At 28.3% G+C, this 23864-nt stretch overlaps 4 protein-coding genes across 4 annotated transcripts; 2 read left to right on the top strand and 2 right to left on the bottom strand.

The window, feature by feature from the left end:
• The first annotated feature begins 3079 nt into the window (after nt 1-3079).
• Nucleotides 3080-4687, top strand: LOC129971858 (cuticle protein 10.6-like). Its single transcript, XM_056085832.1, has 2 exons — nt 3080-3091; nt 4181-4687. Exons 1-2 carry the CDS (start codon nt 3080-3082, stop codon nt 4685-4687), a joined length of 519 nt encoding a protein of 172 aa, XP_055941807.1.
• A 4809-nt stretch (nt 4688-9496) lies between these two features.
• On the bottom strand, nt 9497-12043 carry LOC129971859 (adult-specific rigid cuticular protein 15.7-like). The gene is made up of 3 exons (XM_056085834.1): nt 12013-12043; nt 10829-10930; nt 9497-9790 (listed from the first exon to the last, which is right to left on the bottom strand). The coding sequence occupies exons 1-3, from the start codon at nt 12022-12024 to the stop codon at nt 9497-9499; spliced, it is 408 nt and encodes a 135-aa protein (XP_055941809.1). The 5' UTR covers nt 12025-12043.
• Nucleotides 12044-15086: 3043 nt separating this feature from the next.
• Nucleotides 15087-15563, top strand: LOC129971860 (cuticle protein 63-like). The gene has a single exon (XM_056085835.1). It carries the CDS (start codon nt 15087-15089, stop codon nt 15561-15563), a length of 477 nt encoding a protein of 158 aa, XP_055941810.1.
• A 4793-nt stretch (nt 15564-20356) lies between these two features.
• LOC129972432 (adult-specific rigid cuticular protein 15.5-like) lies at nt 20357-22821 on the bottom strand. The gene is made up of 3 exons (XM_056086569.1): nt 22791-22821; nt 21754-21855; nt 20357-20747 (listed from the first exon to the last, which is right to left on the bottom strand). Exons 1-3 carry the CDS (start codon nt 22800-22802, stop codon nt 20427-20429), a joined length of 435 nt encoding a protein of 144 aa, XP_055942544.1. The 5' UTR covers nt 22803-22821; the 3' UTR covers nt 20357-20426.
• Nucleotides 22822-23864: the final 1043 nt, after the last annotated feature.

Below are 23864 nucleotides of genomic sequence, written 5' to 3' on the forward strand. Positions count from 1 at the left end.
GCAAGTAGCAGTAATGGCCATTCAGTATTATCATAGATTGTTAGTGCAAAAAATTGTCTAAGATTTGTTCTTCTTTACCACCAGCCTTATTTAAAAAGAAAATCGGAACAATTTGAAAAAAAAGAGTGTATTTATTGATAGGTTTTGTTCCTGTCTAGATATCATTAGATGACCTTCAAATAGCATTCTCGCCCTTCAGAAACTAGTCTTAATGGGAAGAATTCCAGATTGAAAGAGAGAGTGGATAAAAGAAACCTGACATTATCATTCTTTAGTTTAGCGTTATATTTCTTCCCGGTAATAGTTTTCATGATAAATGTTTTTATTATCAAATTACTGTTACTTTCATTTAACACAGTAAAAATTATTTATTCCGCATTCGAATCTAGTTCAAATCATTCTATTTTTCAAAAATTTTGATAACCTACAATTTTCGGATTGAAATCGTTTTAGTATCTTAAACCTTTCAGGAGTGGTGGTCACAAAAGAGGAACATATTTTTTAAATTTCTGTAAAAAAAAAATAATAATAAATAAAAAAAATATATATTGGTTTTAAAATTTTAAAAATTGTTCGAAAAGTGCAGTTGGTTTCTTTTCTAATGAACAGATGACAGCCCGAGCAGTTTTCTATTGCTTTTTTTTCCTGGTATTAATTTTATGTTAAAAATGCCTCGATTTTTCAGTCATAAGTACATAATCAAATAGGAATAAAATTTATCAATTAACTGATGTTTAAATAGAGAAAAACTAAAACTATGTATTGTCTCAGATAATACAAGAAATGTACAAAATTTCCCAAATCAAGAAAACAGAAAGCATCAAGCAAATAGAAAATGTCACAAAATTTCATTATGTCAAACATAAATATAGAAAAAGAATTCACGAAAGATATGAAAGATCCTGGACTATGGCATATCATTATAGTTCTTCCCTTGTAGAAGTGAACTTGATAACTTCAAAATATAAATAGATAAAAGAGAGATAAAACTTGGTACATAGGTTTAGCATCTAAAATGATAGGCATTGTGGTGAAAAGCTTATAAGCCAGTTAACAACTACACTACCCGAGCAATTGCTTTTGTATCATGGTCATGTTACTGGACTGTGAACCACAAGGTCTCAGGTTCTATTCTTGCTCATTCCAATCCACCACATTGGTGACCTCGGACGGTGAACCTTCAACCTTCGCACAGCTGTTGTTCCGCCATCTACCCACAGCAAACCAAAAGACCTCAAATTCACTTGGCGCAGCAACACAAAGTCGTCAGACTTACTTGACGCAGCAACCTAAAGTCGTTAGACTCACTTGACGCAGCAACAGCATCAGCAACCACTCACCCACACACGCTCGTCATAACGCTTGGCGCTACTCAAATGGGTACAGGCGCATTAGAATCAACAGTTCATATATCACCACTCAACGCCAAATCGTTCGTCTCACCTCCGACTCACTGGATGGAGAGTCTGTGTTGAAAAGCTTATAAGCCAGTTAACAACTACGCAACTCGAGCAATTGCTTTTGTATCGTGGTTATGTTACTGGGCTGCGAACCACAAGGTCCCAGGTTCTATCCTCGCTCAAAACAATCCGCTACAGCATCAAGTTTTGAATCAAATCTGTCAAGGGTTTGACTGCCTGTATGTTCTTAAGCATGTATGTAAATGAATAGTTCAAGTTCAAATGACTTAAATCACTGAAATCCTGCATGTGATCATGTGATTACAAATGTACTTCAGTGTCAAATTTTGCTTTTAATCAGTCTTTATAAAAGTTGTCCAAAATATTTATTTATTCGATAATTTCAGTAAAAATGCAAGATTAACTCCAAAGATAAATATGTGTAACTATTCTTCGCCATTGACTCATTCTCCAGTAAAGATATGATCTTTATTGGAGAAAATGCTTGAAATTTTCAAGGAGACTATTCCCACTGGTATATTAACTATATCCGATTAATGAAATAATAAAAAATACCCAAAGAGCACACACAGTAATTGATTACTTCGTAACTATTGTTCGTTTTGCGGTTATAAATATACAAATACATTTATTAGAGAGAGTGTGAGAAGGTTACAGAGAGACCATTCCTATTGAGTAATTCAGCTTTTTAACTTTTAATTCGTGCATCATTATTGTAAATATTATGGGATCTTAAGTCACTTTTTTCCCCTTAAATTACTTTTAAATGACTCAACTCATATGGAGTAAAGATTTGATCAAATTAATTAATTGCATAATAATTAAGTTCTAAAAATAATAAAATGGAATCTTGTATTTGACAAAGTACCTAATTTCAGATTCAATATAATATGAAGCTAATGAATTGTCGATTATACTTTTCAAACTTGAAACAAGTAGTGATAAAATTTGAAAACAAATATATAATACAAAAGAAAATGAAACTCATACTTCAAATGAATTATTTCTTTTAATAAATAAACTGTAATAAGTAAATTGTAATAAGTGAAATTAATTTTTAACTGATTCAAAAAAATTGTCTGAATCCTTTCAATATTCTTTTATAAAGTGTCAATTTAATGGGAATAATAAATAAAGAACAATGGACTAGAACAATTATATCCTCTAATACACTTTTTCAGACATAAATTCGATAAAAAAACTAATTAAAATAGAACTATATGTACACTCAAAAATAATGACATTTCTGCGAATATTGTGTAAAAATCAAATTTATGACTCGATTATCGGATAATGAATTAAAATATGCATGTCATATCAATGTTAATCAGTCAATTTCAATGATATTTTCTAACATGATGCATTGATTATTAATGCATTTACATTTCAATAAGCAACTCCTTAAATATTATCCCAATAAACGAAATAAGAAAAAATATATCCAAAGCTAGCGTATCCACTGACCTTTCATTACAATGTCAACGACTTATCATGAAGGGAGGAGTTGTATTTACTTTTCAAAAGCGTAATACTTACTGTGCCCAGTTAATTTTTTACATTTTTTTATTTTCTTTTCTATTTGCAAATACTATAAATGAGAATGCTGGAGACTCTTATTTTATTAGCAGTCAGAGCTAAAGATATCCACTACATCCAACATGTTTGCAAAGGTAAGCTATGTTCTCTTTTACTGATTGCTGTTCAGTTCCATTATTTTTTTTTTCATAGTGTGTTTAACGAATCTTTAAATTAATTTGCTGTACCTGATTTAAATTTTCAATTTCTGTGTATTTGAAATTTCTTGTAAAATGTGTTTATTTAAAATGTAAACTTTCAGTAAATTCGTTGCAGCTTATTTATTTTATTTCTTATTACATCGGATGAATGAAGTGGTATCCATAAGTACTATAAAAAAATAGATGTTTGAAAGTTATTGGCTAAAATGTTCTTTCAAAAAATATAGACCAATAATAAATTCTACAAATTTAACTACAAATTCTGAGACCCACTTTAAAGAATTTTAGTAAAAATTGTTATTTTCGAAATGTAATTTACTTTATATAAATATTACTTTTAAGTGATAGAAGTTAGATAAATTTCTTTCCTAATAATCTAAAGAGTCAATAAATCTATGACCTAATCTATAGACAGTTCTTTCAACGGCTCTGTTGGAGTGACGTAATTTAAACAATTTAAATTCAAATGTTGTTAAGAAATGGATTAAAGGAGATATAATAATAAAGTTTTTATTTCAGAAGTGATCTAATAACAAAAGAAAAGTAAGATATCTTAATATTGCAAGTGATTTGTTATTCTGCATTTATTAAAATCAAACGAAATTACTTGAAAGCTTTAACGCAAGCTCAAATATCATATTTTTCCTGGAAAAATTTATTAAAAATTATAATCTACTAATTATGAAATCAGTAGTACAAAAAGAGCAAATGTCACTTTTTGTACCGTATTTTGAACAAGTCGAAAATTTAGTGATTTAATTTGATGGCCAATAAATTATTATGCAAAATTACTGCTTCTCCATTAATTCTTCAACTAATAATCCAACAAAAAGGGGATGCCACAAAGTCGTTGCAACGTGACTCGGAAATATGTAGATTTTTTTTTCTTTAAATTATTCCTTTTTAGGAAATAAATGAACTAAGTAAAACCCAAAAAACAAACACTGCATATTCATAAATAAATTATTTTGATTAATTATTAAACCTAGATTTTAAAATAACACCAATTCTTTTCTGCTTCAGATTGTCATTTTCTGCGCTGCTCTCGCAGCTTCCCATGCCTCTTTCGTTGGACCATTGGACCTCGGGGCTCCTGTCCTCGCCGCTGGACCTCTGGGTTATGGAAAGGGACTGATAGCCGCCTCTGCAGTAGCCACCGTATCCAGCCAGAGAACCGCAATTAACCACGTAGCCCCTGCTGCATCTGTTGCCGCTGTTGCTCCTCTTGGATATGCCGCTCCAGTTATCGGTGGTGCCGTTTTGGCTGCTGCCCCTGCCGTTGCCACTGTTTCCACCCAGAGAACCGCAATTAACCATGTAGCCCCTGCTGCACCAGTTGCCGCTGTTGCTCCTCTTGGATATGCTGCTGCAGCTGCACCAATTGCTCTCGCCAATGGAGTCATTGCTGGTAATGGACTCCTAGCTACCGGACATGGTCTTGCTGCACCCTTGGCCATTGGAAATGGTCTCCTCGGTGCTCACTACGGACTCGGTGTTGGTCGATATGGTCTTGCAAAAGCCATTCTGTAAATAATATCACGATTTTAATGTAATGCTTAAAATGTGACGTAAATAAATTATTTTTATTAATATTTTGGCTTCTTTCTTTAACGGTTTCGCAAATGTGTTTTTATTAAATTTGTCAGTTTCTCTTCATGAATCAACTTTCAACAATCAATATTCATGAATCGAAACAAAGATTTATCAACTTTTTTTAAACGTTCTGTTTGCGTTCATCTTTTTCTCCAGATATTAAAAGAATTTTATGTAAAAGAACAAAAAGTTTGCTCATTGCATCTGCAAAGTTTTCGTTAAGCATTACTAAAAGGCAATCATTTTAAAGCATTAATTTAGTTCTGTGAAAAGATGTTCTACAAATACACTTTCAAAACTAAAATTAGGTTTTTATTTACTATTTGATAAATATGTTTTTTTAAAATCCCATCCTCATCAAATAATAGAAAGAGATGACTTCAATACCAGGTAATATCAGTAACAGTAAATCAGTTAAACACATTCAGTTACCTAATTCAATGAATGTTTAATCAAATTCCTCATCCTCTTAATATCGGCCTTCATTTCTTCGATATGACTGATATATAGGTTAAGTTATAACTAACAGTTCACATGTCCTACAAGATATGACTTTATATCTTTGTAATGTAATAAAAAAATTCTTCGAATACTTTTCAATTCTCTTTCTTTTAAATGAAATTTTATTCTTTTTTTTCCCTATTATTTATTTAAGACATAGTAAATTCCTTATAATTCAATTGATAAATTCAACATTTCCAATATTTATGTATTTTATTTCGTTTGATTTATATTAAATATATTTTAGTATTTTTATTATATATATTTTATTTTTTAATATTTATATATCTGTAATATTTATCTGTAAATATTTATTCAATAATAGCTATAATCTGATGTGTTGAAATTATACACATTATCATCAGTAATATTTCTAGCCATCGAAGTAATTGGAAAGCCTCTGTGGACCAAAAGAAAAGTATGATTAATATTTACATAAGATATAGAAAATTGCTGCCCCAGCCTGTTAGTGTTATTTTCCTCGTTTGGAAAGAAACGGATGATGGTTTGCTTAAAAATAACATAAAGTTAAAAAAAAAGTGAAAAGTTTGGAGGTGCTCGTTGGTGGTAGGGGGATCAGCTTTAACAACGTCAACATAAAGATAATGTTTGCATGTAACAAATATTTTTGGCAACAACGTTTGGATTCAGAAATCACTGCTCTTACAAAAAATAAACTTCATCTCAAAATTAAAAAAAAAAATGTGGACGACGTTCTGTTTGTGGTATTGAAAACAATCACACCATTATCACTCTTTCCAACTGTTAACAGTTTAGCAACACAACACGAATTAATATTGCGAAATATGCATGTAAACATTCTGCGAAATGTTCTTCCTAGTTTTGAAATTTGAAAATCCTATAAGCTCCTTCATTTTCTAAGTACAATTTCATTTTTCGAAAATAAAATCCTTCTATGAATATATATTTCACAATTTTTATTAGAAATCTGCTATGATTAAAATTATGCATGTGATGATTTAGACTTTATTTTATAATATGTTTTTTTTTAGTTTGTGTGTGTCTACAATTTTAAGGAAAACAAGAAATGTTACTTTATGTGTGTATGAATTATCAATTTAACCCCTAATCTTATTAACCCTTAAGTGGGGACGTGCGGGCTGTGAGACCGCTAGAGATAGATTTTCGGTCACCCCTATTCTATTTTTAGCTCAATTGAATGGATTGACCCTGTAGCTTCCTCTTTTGTGACCTTCAATACACATGAACTTTTCAACCGGTTTCAGCAGATGCTTTTTTTTTTAAATAATTCAGTTATTTCTTCGAGCGCGGTCTCTAAGACCGCATCTCCTTGTTAGTGTCCCAGTGATAAACAAGGTTTAGCAGAGGGTGCTAAAGCTTGGTCCCCGAAATATCATCCAGTTTACTGATCCTATTATGAAGCAGTGCTCCAGAGACTTTTAAATGAAGCAGAAAGTGATTTTAGTGATAAGGATAATTGTACAGAAGAGTTTTTCGATAAAATTTCGCATTCCACTGATTTTGATATATATGTTCAAACATAATTAAATTTTCTAGTGATAATGTATTTTGAAAAATTTATAAAATATATTAATATACCAAGAGATATATATACAGAATTTATAGGTTGACTTTTTTTATACTAGTTCTTAACCTCCAAAAGCCTGTAAGTTTAAAATGCCCTAGAAAACCGTTCAATAAAAGTCACAAAAGCCGATAAAGAAAGGGCCAATTTTACCCATTGTCATTTTTTTATTTTTCATATAATTGTTGAATTTTACATAATATTGTCTTCTATATACCTCCATATACTGTAAAAATAAATATGATTTAAATAGTAAAAAGTAATATGCCTTTTCAAGAATATTATTTATTCTAACATGTAATTTGAGAAGAAAATGTATGTTCCAACGCATTTACTTTTCTCAATGACAATATATTTTGAAAAATTTCTAAAACATATCTATATATCAAGAAAAATATCTGAAAATTCATTAAGCAGTTTTTCATACTAATACATTCATTAGAAAATTGAATTTGAATCTAAATGAAATGCGGTCTCGTAGACTGCACCTACCGAGTTAAGTTCTAAAATTTCACCTCCCCAGTTAAGGGTTAAGTCATAATATAAAATCAATAAAATATTCTTCATTCTAATGCATCATGAATAAATACACATAATTCGTAAATATAAGTTACAAGGGTTACAATTATATATCTATCTTTAAACACAAAAATACCTTTATTTCTACAATAACTTTAAATGAAATAAATAGATTCCCTTTTACATTGCCGATGATTTTTCTTTAAAATGATTATCAAGTAGTTTGACAGCTCATAAAATCTTACATTTTTTACATTACCATTGCATTCTTTTCTTTAAGCTTCCGTTAATGCGAATTATTTTCTATTCCTCCCCAATCTTTAATTCATTTTTTTAGATAAAAAATATCTTTTTTAAAACTATAGGCTTTTGTATATGCACAGAAGCTAATAAATCAATTTGAAGTTAACACTGGTAATATTAAGAGGAAAGACTTAATCGTGTAAGGCAGATAAGTAGAGAATAAAAGTAAGAAAAAAGACTAAAGATATCCCTCGAATCTCTAGACCAGACTCCAAGAAAATATGAAATTTAGCACAATGTTTATGGATCATGCATAAAATGCAATGCGAAACTCTTGAAATTTATTTACTGCAATTAAAAATACAGTTTAATAAAAGAGTGAGTGAGTCAAACTTCTACTGATAACCATGATTGGAATCAATTCGAAAAGTATAAAAAAAAAAAAAAAAAAAAAAAATGAGGGATTGAATAAAGGAAAATTTATACATCATATGATTTTTCTCACATCTACCCATCCCTACACGAAACTGAAGGTTAATGTTTACTGCTTTCAACCTTTGCACCATTAAATACAGCATGTTGACCGAATAAATATGATTATTATTTACAAGAATTTTTTTTTATATAATTGTTCTGAGAAAACAAGATATTGATACAAGTACTTAGATTCAGGAATAAATATGGCTATATAGCCATAATCTTTTTTTCATCAATCAGAATAATTAAAGGGCTTACATCAGTAGAAGTTAATAAAATAGAATAAACTTTAAAAATATTAATGTCCAATTTAAATTAATGATCTAAAATGTGTCTTAAATTCAGGATACAATTATTTGGTAGTATTGCAAAAGCTTTATTTATAGAATTTTTATATACTGAAATAATAAAAATGAAATAGAAAGAGACTCAATTTTTCTCAGTTAATCATTATTTCATGCTAATCATGAATTTCAATCACATTGTCCTTTTAAATTGAAAATATCTCAAATATCATTAAGGAATAATTACAAATAAGGTAGAATTAAAGGTCAAATTTATTTCAGATTTTCATTTAAATTTAAAAGTTGATAACAAATATTAATTTGACTTTTAGTGATATGAATTGTATTTATTTTTTAACTATTGTTTATGAAACAAATTTTTTAATTCTTATTAATAATAGTGAAAATAAGTGTTATCCTTAAGCAGAAATTTAATTCAAAGATTCTACAAACAATAATAAAAATAATCATTAAAATGTCAAAATAGTGATTATAATTATTATATTTCACATGTAATTATTTTACGAATATAGATCCATATCAAATAAAGCCTAAATCTATTATCTAATATCTATTTATGTTATTTATTATAATTATTTATTTATGTTACTTTAAGATTTTATTCTCTGTTTTTTTTTTTTTTTTAAATTCTCAGCGTATGTTATCAAGCATTGAACAAACTTTTAGATTATCTAATCAAAATGTTTAAATTTCGGAATTCATATTTCTTAAGAGGCTAATTTCGTTGAAATTTAAATTAAAGATATTATTATTAATGACTTATGTCTTAATTATTGCACTAGAAACACCTTTCTGAAAAAATATGGATCATTATTAAAAATCATGCCTATGTCAGTTTCTAAAAAGAATTATCGGGAAATAAAATTGTCACTAGTTACAAATTGTAAGCTGCATCAATTATCAGCTCTTCGATAATTTATTTTATATATAGCGCATTTTTTAGATAATTTAAATCAAAATTCGCCACTTTCAAAGGAATAATTAAATGCATGAGGCAAATTACTAAGAAAATTGTAATTCGTATTCAAAACAATATTTATTTCACACCATTGACATTACAGTTGTTCAAAATAAATAACACATTCAAAATTTCATTGTGCAAGAAGAAATTCATTTAGATGTAACAGAAGATTTTTAAAGCAAAACTTTGCCATATCCAACACCCAAGACGCCTGCTCCATATCTGAGACCGACTCCGTATCGAAGACCATGCACACCAGCATGTCCGAGAACACCACCGTAAGCTACTGGAACGGCAATTGCAGGGGCGGCGTAGGCCAAAGGAGCGGCGATTGTTGGGGCAGCGTAAACTGGAGCAGCAACAACTGGAGCTGCGACAGCAACTGCTCTTCCTACTTCAGCCTTGGAGTTGACTGAACCACTTAATCCGTCCTTGATGTCGTAGGCATAAGCATAGTTACCCAAAGACTGAAAAGAAATCAACTCATTAGATTCTATATAATAAATTTATAACTGGATATTTTACAAAAACTATTAGCTTAAAATATGATTTAATAATTAATCCTCTATCTTTTCTTGAACTTCTTTGAACTGTATAATTTGAAACTGTATTCGAGTAAAGGTTTTAAATTAATGCTATATATATGTTTAAAATATTTGCTGTAAAGGGAATTTTACAAATAAACTTTGATTTGAAATTTATAATATCAAATACAACTACAAATTCAACTCTACTTACAAAGGCATTTTGACTCTTTTTCAAAGGCATTTTGATTGATATTGAAATTGTCTAATAAATGCCACTATGATTGATTAAGTTATTGTGTTTATAAAGTCATTTCCTAGACCTTACTTCTTTTTGTGCATAAACAAAATATAATAAAAAAATATAAACTAAATTGAAACTAAAAATTTAACAAAATATAAACAAAACTACCCAGTGACATTATAAAATGTTGTTTCCCAGTTTTGAAAATACTTCTCAATTTATGAGTTCTTTTTGCGAAATATTTTATGTTTTTAAATTATTGGCTACATTAAAATAAATATAGCTTAATATATGAAAAAGACTGAACATAGGGTTATTCATATAAATAAATGAAGAAGGCTACTTTTTACATTTAATATGAAAAAAGACTCAAAACTTTTGTTTCTTAATATGATATGTGTTTGCGAAATCAGCTCCCGATTTCTTTAAACGAGAAATAAATTCCTATTTGCACAAAAATGGAATGAATAATTTCGAAAAATTTAACAATCATTTGCGGCACTTTAAAATTCCTTACAAGAATGAACTGAGACACTGCATTTTATAAAAAAAAATAGAAAACATTAGGAAAACATTAAAATTGAATAAAACGTATTATTCAGAATTTTAACATCATTTATTCTGATTCCGATATGAATGCCGTTCTGTAAAATTATAAAAATCTTAATTACATCAAGAAAGCCATGAAATGTTTTTATGATAACAATGAAAATTAATTCAAAAGTTTTCATGCTTACATCTTGTTGCCTGGATTCCACGCTGACACCCGTATTGACAAGTGGAGCAGCAATGAGGGCTGAACCTTGGACAGCTGCGAGAGCAGCGCAGAAAATGATGACCTGGAAAATATAATATGAAAAATTAAGTCAAATGAATAAATATTATACTATATAAATATTATATCAGTTGTAAACTAATTAATTATAGCTGATTGAATTTGCGATTTTCTTGTGTAGTGATGAATAGGACAAAATTCTATCTGATCTCTAAGAAGAAGAAGATTTAAGAAATGTGTTCCATTTAATTCACAGAATTAAACGGAAAATTCAGATTTTACGTCTCACGTATGAATATAAAATAAAGAAATGACGATGTATTTTTAGAATTTTCTTTAACAGTCAGAAAAACATGATTAGAAGCATTGCATAACACGGAAATGAAACCACCGCATATATCTAGTAGTACAGTGATAGATTTAGGTGTCATCGAATTTATAAGAATTAATAGAATTTTCTTAAATATTAATAATTTATTAATAATTTTAAAAGCATTCCTTTCAATATAATGATATAGGATGTAATTTTTCATATTAATGGCTATTGCCTTCTCTCGTATACCTTTATTATATTTTCATTTCAAATAAATTTAAATACAGCAAGTTACATTTTTTTAGACGAAAAACGGTACAGCGTATATCCAAAGTCAAATCAAATTTTTTGTTGTTGAAATTCTTAATTATTGACAACTTATATTCAAAATTCAAATGATTTTAGTCTACAGAACATTTTAAACTGTGTATATATATGGAAAATGTTTTATTACAACGCGTATATTTATTTCGCATTCAAAGGTTTTTATAGATGGAATAATTTAACAGGACTAAAAAAATTGTAAGATTTAATTAAATGCTTAAAAAAGAACTCTTAGTGGCAATATCAAAAGTTAAAGACATTCTTTCTTGGGAAAAATTCTTTTTCAAAGCTCAGTTAGGTACATAAAATGAGAATATATATTATAAAAGGAATGGATTAAATTTTTTTTAAAAAATCACAAGATTTAAAAACTAAATGAATTTAACAACTTTAAAATAAATATCTTTATTCCATACATATTTCTACTAACCAATTACATTATAATTGTTTTGGAATTGCATTTGAAAGCTTCTTTTAAAGTCATTTAGACAAACAAGGAAAATGCTTACCTTAGCGAACATGTTGACAGCTAGTTTTGGCTTAGAATGAATCTAATGTTTTGAAACTGATAAATGATCACTATATATACTCTTTAAATTATGCAAAAATCCTTTATTTACAAATACCAGAATAGGGAACCGCCTTTTGTTGTCAAATTTACGTCGTTGTTTTAAAAAAAAAATATTCGAAAGCGAGTTTGATTCTAATTTATTGTGTATTACCCTTATACATTGAACGACCTTGCAAACAGGAGCTGAGATCTTTGCTGAGATTAGAGGTTCTAAATCTCTTTTGAAAACTTCGAAGGGCGTGTCGTTGAGTTTGAAGAAGAAAAATGACAAATTGATTATCAACCATTTTTATTATGTTTTTTAGATGTAATTGATTTTCGCTTCAAACAGGGCAATTTGTTTTTTCTGTATTTCAGAACGCATTTCTTCAATGACATATCACAAGTGTTAAGGTGAAATATCCACTTAGATTATTTTTTTTTCTAAATCTACTCTGGTGGTTTACAATATTTATCTTTCCCATTTTTACGGATTCTTAAGAAAAGTTTATCATTATCATTAGTATATCAAACATCACTGTTATCATTACTGGGATTTTTGCGTGTAAATATTCATCAATTTATTTTCATTACTGGGATGTTTGCGTGTAAATATTCATCAATTTATTTTCATTACTGAGATGTTTGAGTGTAAATATTCATCAATTTATTTTCATTGCTGGTATGTTTGCGTGTAAATATTCATCAATTTATTTTTATTACTGAGATGTTTGAATGTAAATATTCATCAATTTATATTTATTACTGAGATGTTTGAATATAATATTCATCAATTTATTTTCATTACTTTGATGTTTGCGTGTAATATTCATCAATTTATTTTCATTACTGCGATGTTTGCGTGCAAACATTGCCACACAAATATCTTGCAGTTTATATTTTTGAAATAAATTTTAATTTCCTTTTCCCATCGCCAAAAATGACAATAATGTCGTATTGCCGAAGTAGTAAATATGCATTTAAATAAGCAAAATATTAATAAACAAATCAATAAAAATGTTGCTAGAAGTGCTACATCACTTTCTTATTTGGCCTACCATATTGAAAACAAAGTCCATATTAAATTATATTTCAACAGATTATAGACCTCTACTAAAAATATTTTTGTATTTAGTATATTTTATCAGTCAAAATATTGAATATCGTTTTATTTTGAATGCCATTTCTTCAAATCTTATTTTTATATCCAAGTGTTAGTATTGGTTAAACATTTTATCTTGATAATTGCTTAATTTTCTTTAATAATTGATTAACCAGCATATATTATCATTTTTTGGGAAAATGGTCGATTCAAATCTAATCCATCTTTAATTTAACTGGTTAACCATCACATATTATTTGTTTAGGAAAAAATTAGAAGAGAAATTTTCTTATTAATCCTCCGAGATAAAAAGAAAAAAAATTGCATATTCAAAACGAATTAGACACGTGCCTACTCAATTAATGTAAAAACAAATTTCGGACACGATATCACAATAATTAAAAATACATACATCAACGTGTACGTTGAATAATAAATTTAAACGACATTTTTTTGTCAACGCCTTTCAATGCTATATTACACTCTCACATTTCATTGGGTAGTTCTTCAAGTCATATTCGATCAAGCAACGGTGGCAAGTTAAGAATAAATTATACATGACGTCTAAAGTTAGCATGCGAACAAATCGTGAATTCAATGTCATCAACTTACCACGATTAAAGGAGGAGTATTTATTTGTCCCAGAATAACTTTTAATTACTTTATTTGGATTTCTATTTACTTTTTTTATGAGCAAATAGTGTAAAAGTGGTTATCTGCAGTTGTTACTCCATTATTAGCTACAGCTAAAGAGATCCAATTACATCCAACAAGTTAGCAAAGGTACGTAAATTTCGTTTTTGTTCATCAGTTCTTTAGTTTTAATATTTTCAGTTAAAAGAAGTAGATGTGTAATCTCGACTTAAAGAATAACAGCGAAAATTTATTTATATTTTACTTACCAAATTTCACACAAAATTATTTTTTGCAAAAAATAAAAATACCTATAAATTAATTTTATTCAAAATTGAAAAAAACCGTGTGCTAATAACTTATTTTAAATTCTTAAAGATAAAATGAAAGAAATAAAACAGTTATGAGATTAAAAAAATATGTAATTGAAAATATTTTGTTAAAATGCCTCTTCTAAAATGTTTAAAGAAATCCCAGTTACCTAAATTAAGCTTAGAAAGTGATAATCCACAAAAAGTGCTTTAAAAATAATTATAATTTTTTTTCCTGAAATTTATTTTATATTTCTTAAGTAGAAGAACATATATTTAATTTCAGTTGAAATCTTGTCCGTTGACATGAATGCTGCAGCATTTAATTTTGCAAAAATAAATTTCAGTGTAAAAATAAATCCTTTATCCAGTTTTAGAGAGCTTCAAAATGTTTCCCTGTCTGTAAAAGTATTAACTACTAGAATTACCTGAATTGTCTTTTTCAAATCTAATGATAAAATTAAATACAAATCCGTGAAAGAAAGAATGATGCAACTAAGACAAATTAAAATGATGAATTTTTTTTAAAGAAATACTAAACACTAATACTAAATAAATAAATATTCCAAATTGTTGAAAGTCTTTTAACTTCGAGGGTCAGTTTCTTAACATCTATTAAATTAAAGCGAAATAGCTATAATTGTTTTTTTAGTAAGAGATACGGTAAAAAATGTCTAACTTTAATTTTAAATAAAATTAAATCGTTTCCACACTTATTGTTTCATACGTATTGAACGACATAAATATTTTCGACAGTGCATTTCTCATTAAATTATACCAGCAAAATAAATATAATAATACATTAAGAAAAGACATCTCTCTTCAGCTCATCATCTTCTGCTCTTGCAGCTGCCCACACTTCCCTCGTCGGGCCTTTGAGACTCAGAGCTCCCGTCCTCTCTGCCGGGCCTCTGGGCTATGGAAAAAGTTTGATTGCCGCCCCTGCTGTCGCCACCGTATGTGTCGCCACAACCCGCAATTAACCACATGGCTCCTACTGCAAGAATTGCCGCCGCTGTTCCTCTTGCCGTTGCAGGACCTATTGTTGCTGGTCCAGTTCTCGCTGCTGGACCTTTGGGTATTGGAAGAGGATTGATAGCCACGGTCCCTGCCATTGATACCGTATCCCCCCAGAGAACCGCAATTAATCATGTAGCCCCAGCTGCACCCGTAGTTGCTGTTGCTCCTCTTGGTTATACTGCTCCAGTTGTCGGTGCCACCACTGCCGTTGCCGCCGTCTCCACCCAGAGAACTGCAATCAACCATGTTGCTCCTTCTTCACTCATTGCCACAGCTACTTCTCTTATATATGCTACTACATCTGCACCCCTCGCTCTCGCCAACGGAATCATCGCTGGTAATGGAATCTTCTCCAATGGTCTCGTCACTGGACATGGTTTTGATGCTCCCCTCGCCGTTGGAAACGGTCTCCTCAGTGCTTACTATGGACTCGGTGTTGGATAAATTGGTCTTGGAAAAGCCATTCTGTAAAAAGTGTCCTGAATTAATTTTAGTTTTGAAATATCAGATGAATAAATTATTTATTTGAAATATAGTTTTCTTTTTTCAGCCTTTGAATGCTCCCGGCTTATTAGTCTTGCGTTCATTATTTATACAATCATTGTAAAAGAGGAATACTTTAGTTCCTTATTTCTTTCAGATTATTAAATATAATTACAGTACAATTTATTGAGTCATTCAATGTATGGTCCTTGATTGTAGAACTAAGAGCATATTATCTGCAGAAATGCAATTTCTTTCCTGAAAAATTAAATTGCTCATCTCTATATTCGACACAAAAATAGTTTCATAATTGCTATTTATTAAATTAGATTGTTATTTAAATATGATTATGTTTTGAATTTGAAAGTGCAATCCACTTGTAATCACATTTCAAATTTTTACCTCTGTCTTTCAGACTTTTTTAGATATTAGACTTTTATAGCTTTTTTTGTTAAAAAAAAGTAGACTTCGAATTGTTTTTTTTGTTTTCCACTGACCAAATGAATAGAAATTTATAGCTTTATTTTATTATTTTTTTATAAAAGTAATTATGTAAAGAGTTGTCAGACCTAGACAGTGAGTACATTAAGAATTTATTTCTCAAAATATGTCTCTGTCACTATGTTTTCTATAAAAGAAAAAAATATACTTTGAAATTAATTTTCAGTGCATTCATTTCTCGAGCATTCTTTTAATGAATAATTCTTCACCATATTTTAAAAAAAATTAATGAAAAGAAATTAAAATTTAATGGGTTATTTAAATTAAAAATTTATATAACTTTACAAAATTAGTGAAAACATGCTTTAGTTAAATTGAAATCCTTTTAACTATTTAAAGATTCGGTAATTATGGCAAAAAAACCCATTTAAAATAACTTAAATTATATTTTATCGCAAAAATTCTTATCTCATAGCAAAAAGCAGCAATTTTCCAAGTTTTACAGCTTTATGAGATTTATATGATACCTAGCTGTTGCTTCACAGGATTTAAAAATACAGAAATATTCTAACTATTTTCTTAATGGCTGATTATTAAAAATTATTGCCTGTAATTAAATGTTTTAGTTTTTGATGAAATGAAACCCTGCTTCTTCAATTCTTATAAAGTAATTAAAACTTTTTCATGATAATATTAACTTTTTACTGGATTATTCTTAAAGAATGAAAATTATATATTTTGGGCTTACATCTAAATATACGTCATATTTTTTTTTCTTGTATTCTAAGTATAGTGAAATAATTGTAATTATCAGAATAATCGATCTCAAAATTTTCACAAATCTCCAAATTTCAGACCTCCTTGTTAAAAAAACATATTTTTTGCATTATATCTCTCTGCCTGTCGAAGGATTAATAATAAAATATATAAATAAAAAAACACCAAGGATTACGCGACAGATTCCATAAAAATGCCAAATTCATGCCAATATGTTGAAACTACTGTTCTGCAGCATACTTGCAAACATTATCTTTTGTTTGAAAACATAACAAATATTAGAGCGGATAAAAAATAAATATTGTTTTCATATCATCATAATGTATAAATTTTTTATGTTTTGAGAAATTGAAAGAGGAAAAAATATTAAAATTGACTGATATCTTTAATACCATTTGTCTTTAAATGTTTTTAAAAATAATTGACTGTTTTTCATTAATTGTTAATTTTTTTCAAATTTTCTTCATTTGCTTATAACAGCATTCAACATTAAACACGTGACTTCAAAAGAGTGATAAAGTTTTTGCATGGAATTTTTCAACTTTTCCTCACCAAATGGTATTTAGATGTTTTATTTCGAAGCGATTGAGATAGCTAGTTCTATCATTATCGATCCTATCTCCTATTTTTAACAACAAAAAACTATCATTAAAGATCAAAATAATCTTCAGCTGTCAAAAAAATTGATAAAATTTTCTACAGAAGGGAATCTTGTAAATAATTATATTTTAGGGTTTTTTTTTAACAGTAGCAAAAAAACACCCTAATTTTAACTTTTTCAGTATATTGTTATTAAATATTAAAACCAGTAATCACTTCTTACACACCAAAGTATGAGTTTAAAGTCATATATACTTACTGGATAGTTCGTTGAAATTGTAATTAATTCTCAAAAGTTTTCTTAAAACTATAATCCTTGTCTGTGAATACAATGCATCCCCCCCTCACTTCGATGAAATTATGATGCTGATCTTGATACTAGATAACAGAAGAAGTAACAGGAACGTCCAACGACAAGTATTAAAGTCAGATTAAGTTAAATACAAGAATAAACTAGTGGGAGATATCTCCTCTAAACCTTTTTTAATACTGTACAATTCAGGTCTATCAGGATAAAATTATAGACCTTAGGTAAATGCGCAAATGTCTTATATGAATTTAGCGAACATTCATTATGAAAAATAGATTAAATAAATCAAACATTGTTACTTAAACTACAGAGCGTATTAGACGCCATATTTTGTAGAGTGATTGCCACCAAAATATGGCACAGAACTATCGCTGCAATCATAAATTTGCTTACCGAATTGCATTGATTTTATTCATACCTTTAATGATTTATTAATTTTACATACATGCGAAAATGCAAAAAATAAACGATCGATCAACTAATTAACAGATTTCGTTCAACATTTAATAACAATTGATGTTTTAGACTGAAAATGTTTACTAAATTTTATCTAACTATCTCTCCTTGGTTTGAAATGATCGAGTTCACTTATAATCGCAAGGTGAAATAGACGGACTACATCGGAATGGATTTCGTTCAAAATCAAATAGAAATCTATAAATTTGATCGTTAGTCAATTTACAAAATATTATCAGTCTTTCTTAAAGGGTTTTGAGTTATCGCGTTTCCAGACAGACAGACAAACATAATAGAAAGAATGTTTTTTCAGATTCTGAAAGATCTTATATGTGAAGAATAACGAAAGTAGCGAGTTAGAATTTTTTATCGATTACAATAATTTTTCTGTAATTCGCATATGACAAAATAATTAGAAATTAGAAATCTTAAACATTTGGAATATTCTAGCGGTTAATGTTGAAACCCATTTATTACTTTATTATTTTATTAAGAATTTTTGTTGCCTTAAATAAGTACATAATTTTCTCGATCTGGAAAATTTATCCGTACACTAATATCCTCTACTGCTCTTCTTCATTGAGAATTACTGCTCGCCAAACTATAATTTTTTCTATTGAAACTGAATTTCATTCTATATCTGTGCTTAGGTTCTAAAAATCTAAAAAGCAACTTCATCAAAAGCATCTCAAAATGTTTTCTTGAATTGAGCTCAAAATCTATGCAGACATTTGAGATCCACGAATTCTGTCTTATCTCCAAATACCATTTGATAAGAAGAAAGATTAAAATCAAAACTTTCTAAGTATTTGAATATACATAAAGAGGTTTTAATAACTAAAATGTTTTCATAAAAATTAAAGGTTGACATTTTTTAATTTTCTTTACTTTTACCATTCGTATTTTCAAAATGATATACTAATATTTCAGTTTAGTTTTGAAATATGTTACCTTAAGCAACGGATATAAATGTAATCGCTATTTTTTTAGACTTACACGATCTTTTGCTATGCATATACATCAAATTATTGTAATTTGTTGACAAACCAGACAATGTGTGAATATTATAATGAAGTTTAAGAACTAAAACTTGCATATTGAAGTAATTTCACGTATCTTTGTTCATTTCCTCGGAAATCCGGAACCACAAATTGTAGACAAATTTTCATAGAATAATTTTTTTCATTCATAAAAACAGTACTTATGTTGCAGTATATGCTGCATTGAACAGATAGGGAAAAAATGAATCTTAATTTTAAAGCTATTATTTTTCGTTTCTATTTTGTTGTCTATTTTGTCTATGTTGTTGTTGTTATATTTTATATATATATACATAATGATCAATAGTTAAGTAAAGAATAGCTAATTATATTGTTAAATAATTTATATTTATTCGAAATTATAAATTCGATTTCAGGTATTTATTAGAGATATTTTATTGAGTTAGACGAAGGTAAGTAAAACAATATTATTTTATAATTCTTAATAAAGGTATTCTTAACATTTCGGTTTCTTAAAAATCATCCATTTTCATAGCTACAGCGTTTTTTTTTTTTAAATTATACTTAAGGCATTAAATGAGAAAAATCTCAAAATGAAACTTTATCAAATACCCCAAAGTTTGGGGATTCTTCTTTCTTTTTCTTCTATTTATCTTTAATTTTAATGGTACACAAAAAATCAGATCTAAAAAAACTCAACTGCTAAAAACAAGACTTTTCATATTTATTCCAATATTTAATACTAGTAGAAACCGACAATGTTTCCACTATAACGTCATTCATAGATATGTATTTTACAATATGGGTTATTATAAAATTACATATTCTCAAGTAATCTTTATTTCTTAGTATAATTTAAACAATATGGGTATACACTGTAAAAGAAAACGTCAAACATACACTCTGAGAGAGGGAGAGCTGTGCAAAATTGACCATTTAGATAAGTTTAACCTTAATTTTATAAGAATGCATAATTACCATTTCTTGTGGATTTTTTCATAGTTTTAAAAATTGTTTTCCTTTACACAGATAATGCTAGAAAATAGTTTTTATTAGTCGAATAGAAAAGATGTTTTCAGGATAAAAATAAATAAATAAGACAAAATAGAACTAAACTTATAATTCATATTCAAGACGCAATTTATTTCATATCATTGAAATTACAGCAATTCAAAATAAATAACACATTTACAATTTCATCCTGGCAGACAGAGTTCATTTACTTCTAACAGCGACTTTTTAAAGCAGAACTTTGCCGTGTCCAGCAGCCAAGATGCCTGCTCCATAGCCCAGTCCGAGGGGAGCTCCGTGTCCGAGACCGACTCCGTATCGAAGACCAAGTACACCAGCATGTCCGAGAACACCTCCGTAAGCTACTGGAGCGGCAACTGCATGGGCCGCGTAGGTCAAAGGAGCGGCGATTGCAGGGGCAGCATAAGCCAAGGGAGCGGCAACTACTGGAGCGGTGACAGCAACTGCTCTTCCTACTTCAGCCTTGGAGTTAACAGAACCACTTAATCCATCCTTGATGTCATAGGCGTACGCATAGTTGCCCAAAGACTAAAAAAAATAGTACAGCATTAAACCTTCAGTTTTAAATTTAACGTTAGATGCTATTAATTAATAAAGTAAATAAATAAGTAATTTAGTAAATTAGTAACAAAGTAAATTAATTTAAAAAATGGAAAAAATAAAATAAAATGAGACAAAAAAATCATTTTTTTTTCTTGACCACTTTGAAAATTTATTCTTCAGCAGAATATATATATTCTTCTTTAAATCTAAAATAATCTAAACTTTTCAAAATAAGATTGTAGACTATAAGAACTGGCTAGTTGTGAGACTTTTTTGAAAAATTTATTGTAACCATTGACTATACTTAACATTCAGACTTGCAGTAACATATACAGATTGTGTTTGATTTATGAATTTTATCAGTGTAGTATTATTTATAACATACTAAGCTTATTATTTTTTAGATTTAATTTATGTATATATGTTGCAAAAATGTTCAAATCGTCTTTGATAGTTTAATGCTAAAAATATTTTCTCCCACTCGTAATTGGTTTTTTTATATAGAAAATTGCCAATTTATATATTTGTTTCTTCTTACTTTATTAAATTTCACATAATTACGAATTAAAGTATTACTAAATACGAAAATATTCATAATATTATATAAATAAATGAAACATAGTTTTCAGATTTTTAAATTTTATATTATTAAGCTAAAAATCAAGTATTTCAAAAAAATTAGGACCATTTACGAATTTAATAATTTGCAAAAATATCGAAATTTAAAACAATCTCTAGATATTTCTAAAATCAGAATTTTAATCATGCAAAAACTGAAAGAATTATTTTAAAATATTTAACAGTGAATTACAGAAACAGGAAGTTGTCTTTGCCTTTAGAATTTCCATATAAATGATATTTCCATTTCGGTATATAAATAATATTCTCCAAACTATTAAAGCTCAAATTACGACAAGTAAATTAAACGATACTGCAGTTAAAATATTTCTAAGGCTGAAATAATAAATATTTTTTAATTTCGTATATTTACATCTTGTTGTCGGGATTCCACGCTGACTCCAGTATTGACGAGGGGTGCTGCAAAGAGGGCTGATCCGTGAGCAGCTGCGAGGGCAGCGCAGAAGATAAGGACCTGGAAAATGTGATAATACTAATCAGAAACAAGGATAGTTATTCAGAATATAAAAAATTATTTTAAACTATAAACAATTTTTTACTAATTGAGTATTAATGCTATTATTTTGTTAAGTGATATTTACAGCGAATTAAATTTCAATTTATGAACGATTGAGATACTATTCCATTTATTTCTCAGAATTACAATAATCTAATTTCCATCAATTTTTATAAATTATTACTCCTTATACCCTGAATAAAAAGCAAAGAACACTGCACCGTGACATTTTTTGTTTTATTTTGTAATTGAAATTTTTTAGTATATTTTCATTTTTGGTACTGGTTTGCATCTATAATTTTTATGTTTCTTGAAAGCAGGAATATTCGTATCAATCACACTTTAAAATAAATCAATTTAAATTCTATTAATAACTGAATAGATTTACATATCGAAATTATTGAGTCTATAATCGGTTGAGTTTAATTTTCAAGCCAATGATTTTAAAAATCCGACCTAGCGAATTATGATTTAAATGTTTTAATTCTCGTATATAAATTCTTGAGAATAAAATCAAAATATTTATTCACACCACAATATTAAAATATTTATTCACACCACAAATACTTTCTTTGCAATCAATAATTTTATCACTGCAATTATTTAATGGAATATGGAAACCTATGAAAGTACATAAAAATACAAAAATTGAGTAGCTCGTAAAACTAATTTACTTAATTTTCTATTAGTTTTTTCAGAGACTATATAAGTTAAATAATATATAATGAAAAATTATAAAATTAATTTTAAAAAAATTAAGAAATCACGAGCTTTATGAATTAAAAATAAATAACATTTTATTTTAAATACGCTTCAATTAAAAATGTTTAATACAGACTGTATTACAAAAGATACATTTTGAAGTGTCATAAACGGAAAAAAATTCTGCTTACCTTAGCGAACATGTTGATTGTAAGACTTGGCTTAGACTGAATCTAATGGTTTGAAAGTGAAGCGGAGCCGGTATATATACTCCTCGTATTATGTAAAATTCCTTTATTTGCAAACAACTGACTAAGGTTATGCATTTTGCTGTTTTACTTACGTCATTGTTTTAGAAAAAAAAAATCATTTGAAAGTGGGTGTGATATTGATAGACATTTGGTTCTAACTATAGGCAGAGAATGTCCTTCCAAAGGCAAATTGAGATCAACGCTGAGATAGTAGGCTCTTTTGTAAACCTTGAACGGGTGTGTCGCTGAGTTTCAAGATAGAAAAATTATGTATTAATATCTTTTATATGTCTTTTTCTTTCTTTATTGATATTTTTTATGTTATTCTTTTAATTATTAACTTCTTACTTCAGATAGGACAACTTTTTTCTGCTTTATTTTTTAAACCTTGTGAACAATTGTCGACTGTAATTGTTATTAAGCAATAGTATTTATTCCTATGCATCATTCAATCCAAATTATCCTGATGGTTCAATTATTTCTATTTTTCCTTCGTCTTTGAAATTCACATCCAACATAAACTTTTACGTTGTTTTTTTTGTTTGTTTGTTTTGTTTACTTTGCCTGAAACGCCAAGCAATATACTTTTTTTCATAGAAAATATTCCTTTTAATCATTTGTTTGTCCTCTAACATAATATTCATTACATTAAGCCTTTACTTTTCTTTTCATCCGTACGGCATGTAAATGATTTTTTTTTTTTTTACTAAAATATAATTACTTATATTTTTACTAAAACACCGACAGTGGAAAAATGTGTATGTGTAAACCTCGTATATCCAATATTTTCTTTTAAAAAATGTGAAATTAGTATTTTTCTTTTTGGCAGTTGGACCCACACGTCCTGATGTGGTTCACCGGTAGACCTAGACTGTTGCCTATTTTGAGAAATAAGGGTGTCATACACAGGTGCATTAAAAAAATTATTAATAGTCTAATTGCAAAGTCTAATCTTTGTCAGATTTAATTGTCCAGGTTATTATATTTTATTACATTGACTTACTTATTACTGTA

The sequence above is a fragment of the Argiope bruennichi genome, chromosome 6, assembly GCF_947563725.1.
Source record: "Argiope bruennichi chromosome 6, qqArgBrue1.1, whole genome shotgun sequence".
Lineage (NCBI taxonomy): Eukaryota > Metazoa > Arthropoda > Arachnida > Araneae > Araneidae > Argiope > Argiope bruennichi.

Bases quoted from the DNA above. Each gene is read 5' to 3' on its own strand.
- LOC129971859 (XM_056085834.1), bottom strand. The intron at 9,791-10,828 runs GTAAGCATGAAA...ATTTCTTTTCAG, and splicing joins TGGAATCCAGGCAACAAGAT to TCTTTGGGTAACTATGCTTA.
- LOC129971860 (XM_056085835.1), top strand. From the start codon at position 15,087: ATGGCTCCTACTGCAAGAATTGCCGCCGCTGTTCCTCTTGCCGTTGCA.
- LOC129972432 (XM_056086569.1), bottom strand. The intron at 20,748-21,753 runs GTAAATATACGA...TATTTTTTTTAG, and splicing joins TGGAATCCCGACAACAAGAT to TCTTTGGGCAACTATGCGTA.